The 10,000-nt window shown below is 43.8% G+C and overlaps 1 protein-coding gene across 1 annotated transcript; it reads right to left on the minus strand.

The window, feature by feature from the left end:
- Nucleotides 1–5,412: 5,412 nt before the first annotated feature.
- LOC138866134 (uncharacterized) lies at nucleotides 5,413–8,257 on the minus strand. The gene is made up of 3 exons (XM_070138049.1): nucleotides 8,033–8,257; nucleotides 7,300–7,989; nucleotides 5,413–7,251 (listed from the first exon to the last, which is right to left on the minus strand). Exons 1-3 carry the CDS (start codon nucleotides 8,255–8,257, stop codon nucleotides 5,413–5,415), a joined length of 2,754 nt encoding a protein of 917 aa, XP_069994150.1.
- Between the last annotated feature and the right edge of the window lie 1,743 nt (nucleotides 8,258–10,000).

The following is a 10,000-nucleotide window of genomic DNA, read 5'->3' on the forward strand; positions in this document are numbered from 1 at the left end:
TACATCGACCTCAAGAAGGCATTCGATACGGTGCATCGGGAATCACTTTGGGATATCTTGAGACTGAGAGGAATTCCAACAAGGATTATTGGACTAATAGCAAGTCTGCATACTGGTACTGAAAATGCTGTAAAGTGTGGTGGGGGCCTGTCAAGCTTCTTTCCTGTTAGTTCAGGAGTGAGGCAAGGCTGTGTCCTTGCACCAACGTTTTTCAACACTTGCATGGACTGGATACTGGGCAGAGCTACTGTTCGAAGTCATTGTGGAGCAACTCTGGGCAATATCAAGGTTACCAACCTTGACATTGCTGATGATGTTGCCATTCTATCTGAGTCTTTGGAATCATTAGTGATGGCTCTCGATGCACTTGGGTCTAGAGGTCTCCTGGACCAAGACCAAGATCCAGGACTTTGGGGACATATTAAGAGAGCTTTACATACCTTGGCAGTGTCGTTCATAACTCTGGGGTGTCAGACCATGAAGTCAGCAGACGGATTAGCCTGACAGCAGGAGTCATGAACTCTCTCGATAAGAGTATTTGGAGATGTCGGTACCTGTGCAGAAGGACCAAGCTTCGTGTCTTCAAGGCCCTGATAGTGCCAGTTTTGCTATACGGTAGCGAAACCTGGACACTATTCTGCGCCTTGGTCTTGGCTTGATGCCTTTTGTAATAGGTCCTTGCGCCGGAGCATGGGTTACTGTTGGCGGGACCATGTGTCCAACCAACGGCCACACCATGAGACTGGCAAAGGACCTATTACCTGCACAATCCGTGATCGCCAACTCAGGCTTTACGGCCACCTGGCTCGCTTCCCTCAGGATGATCCCGCCCACCAGGTTGTCTCTGTTCGAGACAGCCCTGGGTGGAGGAGGCCTGTGGGTCGACCTAGGAAGTCGTGGCTTGGGCAGATCGATCAAACCTGTCGTGAGGAGCTTGAGATGGGCTGAGTCCCTGCCTGGCGACTTGCCTTGAGGAAACCTCAAAGGTACAAGCAAAGGGTGGACGCGGCTATGCGCCCCCGTCGGCGTTAGCTCTGCATGATGATGATACATACAACATACATATATATATATATATATATATATATATATATATATATATATATATTCTTGAGAGTATCTGAAATTCTCTTTTGTCTCAACTCTGTCACAAATGCAAGACGGCCGCTGGAGTCCTAAGTCATTTGAGAATCGTCTCAGACAGTTTCACATTGGATTATAGGCCTATGTATTTATATGCACATATGTGTGTGAATTTATAGATTTATGCGTGTGTATATGCATATGTATGTGTGTATATATGCATATATGTATATGTGTATGTGTGTGTTTATTGTACATAGATACATAATATATATATACACAAACAAACAAATACATACATATATACACATATGCATATACACAGACATACATATGCATATACACACATATTTCTATTTGTTCACACATATATGCGCCTATACTTACATAATCCTATACTTCAATGTGAAACTGTCTGAGACGATTCTCAAATGACTTAGGACTCATGCGACCCTGTCTTACATTTGAGACAGAGCTGAGACAAAAGTTGAGAATATGTTTTGCTTCAGCAAAGACCATCTTCACATTTTTATCGCTTTCTTTTTGTTTTTCTTGTGAAATGATTGATTTGCGTGTGTTGTGCCAGCACAATAGAGTATTTCGTGAAAGAAAACACGTTTGCAAGCATTCTTATGTAATAATGAATAATAAATAACGAAATAAGAAGCGACCAAAATGTAAACAAACGACGGACCTATTCTTTCCTTCGATACTTCTCAAATTTTGTCTCAGAATTGTCTGAGACCTTTCGTGAATACAGGCCCTTGTACCATATTCTCTGGGTGTCCATTCTTCTGGCCGTAACAACGTGTAGGGGTTATCATGACCTTACCCCCTAGTTTGCGGGGCCGTAGGAGCCAACGAGACCTAAGCCTCCGGCCTCCTGTTTCGGCACAGAGTAATTATCATGTTGTCGTGGTGTGATGTCGATACTGGTAGCGTGTTCCACTGACAATTGTTTCGACCAAAGCATATATCATAGAAAAATAGATAATTAATTTAAAGTCCGTGTAACTGATAAAACGTAACATTAAAATCATCAAAACAAATGAAACTCATGACTAATTAAAACAAAGTTAAAATAAATTCAATGAATCAGTAAAGTACGTTACGCTCCACAGGAAGTTATTTATTTCAGTTATCTTTAAAATCAAGCCATTAAAATGTCTGTTATCATTTCCTTTATATATCCCATTCTTTAGTAAACTGTAAGTAATAAATATGAATCATAAATGGTAAATGAAACAAAAGGCATAACTCAAACTATTATTATTAAAAGCACAAAAACGTTAACACATAAAAATAAGCAAAACCTCCGAAACAATAAAAGCAAAAGAAATGTACGTAAAAATGGGGGCAATCTAAAATAAAACGGATAAAAACAATACATGTTACAAATGCAGACTCACTGTAAGATCCATTGGTTAAAAAGCGACAGAAAAACACAAACAAAGAGAACAAAGCTTAAAAAAAACGACGGTTATCTTAAGGATAACCCAGCCGTAGCTTAATGACTCGATGCCTGTGCGCAACTCAACTCAGGTGGTTGACCCCACCTTATTTATGGTAACAAGGTCGTGCGCCAGGAGATGTTCGCGCATCAAGACTCATTTTACTGTTAAATGTCGTCTGCTTTAAAGAATAAATACCTAAAAATGCGAATTTACTAAAGATCGTCGTGTTAAATTAAAAATAAAAGGAGGTTCTTTACAAAGAAATACATATAAAATAACAGTAATATAAAAAGAAAGGAACATATGTACATTTAAACGAGCGATATAATTGTTCTCCGTGGGCTAGCTGAGGGGGTTTGGCGCCGAATGCCCGTTGACTCTTTTCCCTCACCCTTGTCCGTCGCCATCTTGGGCGCCATCTTGAAAAATGCGTGTTTCCGAGGGCGACCTCCCGACGTCATCCTTCACAGGCCTCGAGCAGGAAATCGGGGCGTCGTCGGCTCGTAAAACTGGCCATCTCTCCTCGTAATTTGGAAGGAATGCCCAGGGCGTCGCCATCGTCCTCCTACAGCGCCTCCGTCAGGTGCACCCTTCTGCAGTGCCTCCGTCAGCGCCTCCGTCGGGATCCTCACGCCCTGGTCCAAAATGCGTTTTCTTTTCTCGGGGCTTCTTAGGGGGGGTTCCGGTGATGCTGAGCGGGGTGTGGGTCGTCAGAAGAGGCAGTAAGAGCGGCAGCTCACTACAACCCCTCCCCCACCTAGCAGAGCGAAGTCCACGGCGTCTCATATGGCTGGTCCTCGTAGTCCAACTGCCCCTACTAGCGAGATCTGCTCACATCCTCTGTTGGGGTGTTCTAGGGCGCCTCGGTAGATCACAGGGACATCGTGAGACGACGTTGACGAAGCTCCCCCTGACCTTCCTCTCCACGGTAGTGGTCGCATCCTCCCGACAGTCCTGACATCAACTTTGCTGCCTCGAGACGGTTGCTCTGTCAATACAATGGTCTCCACTGACGGGTGATAACTCCATCTCAACGTTCATCACAGGTACTGCAGCACCCTCATCTTAAGCTCTCGACATCTATCATCAAGCTTCATCACAGGAGTCTCCCACAGGATTCACAATCCAGGACAGGGTGTGGTTACATGCTCATACGTCTGGAAAGAGTGAAATCCCCTCCCAACCCCATTGGAGTTGCGCAGGCTCAATTAGACAAAATAAAATGAATAGAAATTCAGTGGCTGCTTACAAAGCAGGATATTGTCCATCTGTTTTATCAAGATTGCCCGAGGAGGTAAAATGGCTTGGCTTTAGACATAACTAGCACGGATTAATATCGATTAAACACATGAAACTAAGGTAACTTAAAACAGAACAGTCTTAAAATTAAAACATAGGAACAAAAAGGGTACATTAGATACAGGATGCAAGTAGCATCACACCTGGTTAAGCATCATCATCCAAAAGTGGATCAACATACTCAGGACCATATTCATCATACAAGTCTGGGTAAGTGATCTCGCCCAAGACTTTAAAGGGTTTTAAATCATTTATGTGATACTGCTTTTCGTTAAAAGGGTGGTAGAGGTCTTTCAGCAAAAAGGTGACAGGACCGATTTTCTTTGTGATGCGTGCAGGACCTGACCAGCGCGGATTCTGCAGCTTGTCTACACCAGTCTTACGGACTCGATTCTTATACAAGACAAGATCTCCTTCACCTAATGCTTTTGGGTTAGCCGAGCGCTTATCATAGTCTCGTGTCCATTGTTCCCTGGCAGTTCTTGTAGTCTCGAGAGCTACCTTTCGAGCTACATTAAGAGAATTATAAAAGGCTTTAGATGACTCTGAATTGTAGACGAGATCATTGGTGAGTCCAACAGGAAAATGACCATGATGGCCCGTCATTAAATACAGAGGCTGATCTCCGGTACGACGGTGAATGGCGCTGTTACGAGCCAGCCTCACCTGAGGGATAAGCTGCTCCCATCGAGTAGGTGTTGTGTTGGCTAGGGATGCAATTGCATCCTTCACTACTCTGTTCGTTCTTTCTATCATCCCATTGGCCTGGGGATGATAAGCGGTTGTCATGGTTGTCTTTATCTGCAGCAGACGACAACATTCCTTAAATAGCCGATTATTAAATTCAGATCCCCCATCCGTTTGTATAAGGCGAGGAGGACCGAATATCGTAACGAACTCTTGGAACATGGCATCAGCTACAGAGTCAGCATGCTTGGTTTTCAATGGAACAATCTGGACGTACCGAGTCAAATGATCAATGGTGGTCAGACAGTAACGATAACCAGCCTCAGATCTCCCTAGCTCAATCAAGTCTGCACTCACTTTTTCGAGAGGAACTGAGACGTCTGGCGGCTTTGCAAGAGGAGCCTTCCTGGAGCTTCCTTTACGTCGTTGGCAGTCCTCACAGGCTGCAACATACTCCTTGACATCACGGAGCATGTTTGGGAAGTAAAACATGTCCTTAAGCTTGACGAACGTTCTAAAAACTCCAGGATGAGCAGCAATTGGAGAGGAGTGGGCCAACTTTAATGCACTCCTTCGAAGTTGTCGAGGAACCACAAGTTGGCTCACAATTCGATCCGGTAAGGGTCTTACATGGTACAAAACACCATTTTGGAGATCGAATTCTTCTAGTGGGCGTGGAGGTTTTCTGTTAGGAACTGCTTTCTCTTCCAGATAAGCAATAATTTCGTGCCACATCGGATCCTTCAGCTGCTCTGACCTCATGGTCTTTGGGTCTGAATCTGCTATACTCACAGCTGAAATATTTCGGCTTAGCATATCTGGAATGTGGTGTGAGGTGCCAGGTTTGTATAGAATGTTAAATGAATAACCAGACAGTTCATATGCCCACCTAGACATCCTTGGAGACTGTTTTCTTTGTGAAAACGTACACAAGCGGTCGATGGTCAGTGTACACCGTAAATCTGTGACCATACACATAAGGATCAAATGTCGGAACGCTCTCAACAACGGCAAGAGCCTCAGCATCAATAGCAGAATATCGAGTCTCTGGTCCTCTCAATTTACGACTGTAGTAAGCTATTGCATGGGGCTTGTTCTCGCTGTCTCTCTGCATTAATGTAGCACCAATGGGAACTTGTGATGCGTCCATGTGTATCTCAAACGGGATAGCAAAATTCGGTTGACGTAAAATTGGGGCATTCATCAAAGCATCCTTCAAAGACTGAAATGCTTTCTGGCACTCATCTGTCCATCTAAATCTATTATCTTTCTTGATGAGTTGGGTCAATGGTGCAGCTACTTTAGCATAATCTGGAACATGCCTTCGAAAGAATCCTGTAGCTCCTAAGAATCTTCTCACCCCCCTGACTGTCTTTGGGGCTGGCATCTCCACAATTGCTCGAACTTTGTCAGGATCAGGGAGAATGCCTTCAGGAGTGACTCTGAATCCTAAGAACCTGAAGTTCTGCACGACAAATTCACACTTGTTAACATTCAGCTTGAACCCAGCACAATCTAAAATGTCTAGTGTTTCTTTCAGATGGCAAAGATGTTCGTCAAAGTTCTTACTGTAGGCAACAATGTCGTCTAGGTAAGCTAATGTGTACCGGCCAAGAACTGGGCTAAGAATCGCATTCATAGTTCGCTGAAAAGTTGTCGGTGCCGTAGACAAACCAAATGGCATACGGCGCCATTGAAAAAGGCGATAACCATCGCTGAATGCCGCTTTGGGCCGATCTTCAGGTGCCACTGGGATACTCCAGTAAGCACTCCTGCTGTCAAGCAATGAAAAGACTGCTGTCTCTCTGAGCTCATCCACCAGCTCATCGATCCTTGGCAAAGGGTACGTGTCAGCTATTGTCACAGAGTTCAGCCGACGATAATCTACACAGAAGCGAACTGTTCCATCCTTCTTTTTAACAAGTACTACGGGTGAGAGCCAGGGTGACGTGCTTGGTTCAATCACACCAGCCTCAAGCATAGCGTCACACTCTTTCCGTATCTGCTGTTTAGATTCTTCAGGTAGTCGCCATTGACGCGTACATAATGGCTGAGTCTCATGGGTAGGTATACGATGTTGTACACCTGGTACAGTGCCAATAGAAAATTTATCTGAGCTAAAGAGTCGTGGATAATTAACCAAAAGTGACAGGATATCCTCACGTTGCGTGTCTGATAAGTGGCTCAAATCTGGACCAGTTTCTTGAGTGTCTGTTGCCATAGCAACCGATGCAATATCTGGAGGATCATCTAAACTTGTCTCAGGAAAAACAACAAAGTCACTTTCATCATAACCAAAGTCTAATTGACCGTAGGCTACGTCAAAATCATCTTCCTCAAATCTGACGTCTGGGTCAGAGGCATCACCATTAATATTGAATTCCCCTGGTAAATGTTTAGGAACGTTTGAGTTATCCTTAACCTGCTCCTCAGCAGAATGAGATCTTTCAGATGAATGCTTCATATCCACCACAGTGCATAGTGATCCAGTTGCCACGTGTGTACCATTTCGCAGGTGTATAGGACGAGCTCCTCCATTCACAACCCATACGGAAGCTGTCCCATTCTCGGGAACAACTACCGTCCTTGGTACAACAACTTTGTCAGTGGCTGCTTCTAGAATCACTTCCTTATCATTAAATGTCTGAGGCACAGTCACCAAAACATACCGACCACTACGAGGAGGACACAAGGTGGTTCTCTTGAGGGCCAACTTCTGACAGTGATTCTAAGGAGTGAATTCCGCAACAGCAGTGATACCCAAGGTCGTGCCAACAGCATATGTTATAGGGAGTATTATCCCTTGAAGCTTCAGGTAATCTCTTTGTGGAGCATGATTATGTAACAGCTGGTAACAGAATCTTTGCAGAAAATCCATTCCAATAAGAACATCTCCCGGAAAATCTATACCCTCCACCAAACACAATCTATGACAACACTTCCGGATTCTCCTGCCATTACCAAAGGATACATCGACATCCCATTCAGATGTAGCCTCGAAGAGCCGGCCTGAAACTCCTCGAAGACCACGTCCTTCATGATAAATTCTTTTCGGAGTCATTGTCTGTGAAGCACTCATTTTAAGCAGAGTAACTTCAGATCCGGTATCAATAAAAGCTGTAACTGCAACTCCTCCAACACGGATCTTCACTAGAGGTCTCCCACATGGACCTTGAGCAGTGATCTCAGAAACCTCAGATACTGTCTGGACCGCAGCCTCTGTCAACTGTCGTTCTCCTTCGTACGAAATCTGGTTCTCCTCGAAAGCTGACCTTTCTCGGGCTCCTTTGATACTCGGAGGTGAGTGGAGCTCCTCCCCTCTGGCCATCCTGAAAGGGACACTGTCTGCGAATGTGACCTTCTCTTTGACATCCCCAACAAACAAGTGTCGATCGCTGATATGCCGAACCGCGATAAGTACGAGGCGCGTCACGAAATCTCTCTGCAATACCAGATCTTCGTGGTTCTGCAGGGAGTTTAGGAGGTTCATCATGGCTAGACACTCCTACTCTAGCATTCCACAATCGCTGTGAAGCTTCAACAAGTGACTGAACCGAGTCACCTTCTTTCAGAGCTAGAAGTTCTTTTAGCCAGCTTGGCAATCCCTGTAAAAATACCCTTCGTATTAACTCCTCGGGGCTACCTATGGCTTCTTTGTGATCTCGATAGCCTTGGTACACCATGCCTTCAAGCACTGCATAAAAATCAAGAGGAGGAGCCTGCCCTGCAAGCATACGGACCTCGTATAGTAGACCGAAAAAGTCAGAGGCTGATCACGTTCCTCTAAACTTTTGTCTGAGCTTTTGTTTAAAGTCTACCCATGAACAGATGTCATCAAAAATGGGTGAGTTAATTATCAATTCCGCTTGTCCTCTGCGATGTGCTCTGGCAGCCCGAATCAAAGCCTCATCGGTGGCAGGCTTAACTGTATTTTCAAGCTGCCTAATCAAGCCTTCTACCTCCTGATTACGTCGGAGTGGTTGTGAAGCTGGAGCTTCAGCTTTAAACTTCGAAATGGAATCACGATCAGAAACTATCAAATAAGTTGGCTGTGAGGTAGAATGTGTGTCAGCCCTATTATATACTCGTGCCGCCTGCTGACCAGGAGGCGTAAAAAGTGTGCGAGGTGCAACTGTGGGCCTTGCAGAAGATAAAGGGTCAACAGTTACCTACGGTTGTGAATCAGCTTGAATGCTGAAATTCGCCGGAGTGAGCATCGGCGGAGATGTGTCGCTCACAATCAACCGCCTGGTGGTTCTCGGAACAGCTCCTCTCACAGGTGATGTGTGAGGTGAAAGTGCCGTGGCACCCTGTGGCTCTGCAGCACTTGTAGTGGTACCAGATTCTAGCCTCAAAGTTAATCTTTCTAACAAACCTTTAATTTCATCTCGCTCCTTCTCTTTCTCCCTCTCGAAACGCTTGACCTGATTTGCTAACTCTTTAATCATGCCCCTCAACTCCGTGACCTCATCAACCAGAAGGATCTCATCATCAAGGTTGGGGCGAGATTCCTCCTCAAGCTCAGGTGCAGGCTGAGACTTCTTCCTCCTTTCCCTAACCATGATTATATCAAACAGTGACCACGCAAAGATCAAACGGAAATCAAATCACAATGAAAAGCGACAGTATACACCAAAAACGATTTCAACACAAACACAAACAAGTACAAGTAACACAAAGAAATAAATTAATATGATAAGAGCTAAAGGTTTGAAGCTGGTACATCACATTAAAACACAAACAAAACTGAAAGCAAACCCTTAAATTACGTATACCGTGAATAGTATCTTACTCTACACCAGTCTTCATTAACCTTTAACTATCATCACTATGCTTTGGCAAAAACTTCGAAACATTTAAGATCATCAGCACCAAAACAATTACAAACCATCAAAATTCAAACAATCAATCCCACTAACGATGCCACCATTATCCGCTGTAGGGGTTATCATGATCTTACCCCCTAGTTTGCGGGGCCGTAGGAGCCAACGAGACCTAAGCCTCCGGCCTCCTGTTTCGGCACAGAGTAATTATCATGTTGTCGTGGTGTGATGTCGATACTGGTAGCGTGTTCCACTGACAATTGTTTCGACCAAAGCATATATCATAGAAAAATAGATAATTAATTTAAAGTCCGTGTAACTGATAAAACGTAACATTAAAATCATCAAAACAAATGAAACTCATGACTAATTAAAACAAAGTTAAAATAAATTCAATGAATCAGTAAAGTACGTTACGCTCCACAGGAAGTTATTTATTTCAGTTATCTTTAAAATCAAGCCATTAAAATGTCTTATCATTTCCTTTATATATCCCATTCTTTAGTAAACTGTAAGTAATAAATATGAATCATAAATGGTAAACGAAACAAAAGGCATAACTCAAACTATTATTATTAAAAGCACAAAAACGTTAACACATAAAAATAAGCAAAACCTCCGAAACAATAAAAGCAAAAGAAATGTACGTAAAAA

The sequence above is a fragment of the Penaeus vannamei genome, chromosome 24 (genome assembly GCF_042767895.1).
Source record: "Penaeus vannamei isolate JL-2024 chromosome 24, ASM4276789v1, whole genome shotgun sequence".
Lineage (NCBI taxonomy): Eukaryota > Metazoa > Arthropoda > Malacostraca > Decapoda > Penaeidae > Penaeus > Penaeus vannamei.

Excerpts from the sequence above, each read along its gene's own strand:
- LOC138866134 (XM_070138049.1), bottom strand. The coding sequence starts at position 8,257 with ATGCTTGCAGGGCAGGCTCCTCCTCTTGATTTTTATGCAGTGCTTGAA. Across the intron at positions 7,990-8,032 it reads AGCGATTGTGGAATGCTAGA|AACCACGAAGATCTGGTATT; the intron begins GTAGGAGTGTCT and ends AACTCCCTGCAG. Across the intron at positions 7,252-7,299 it reads TACTCCCTATAACATATGCT|AATCACTGTCAGAAGTTGGC; the intron begins GTTGGCACGACC and ends TTCACTCCTTAG.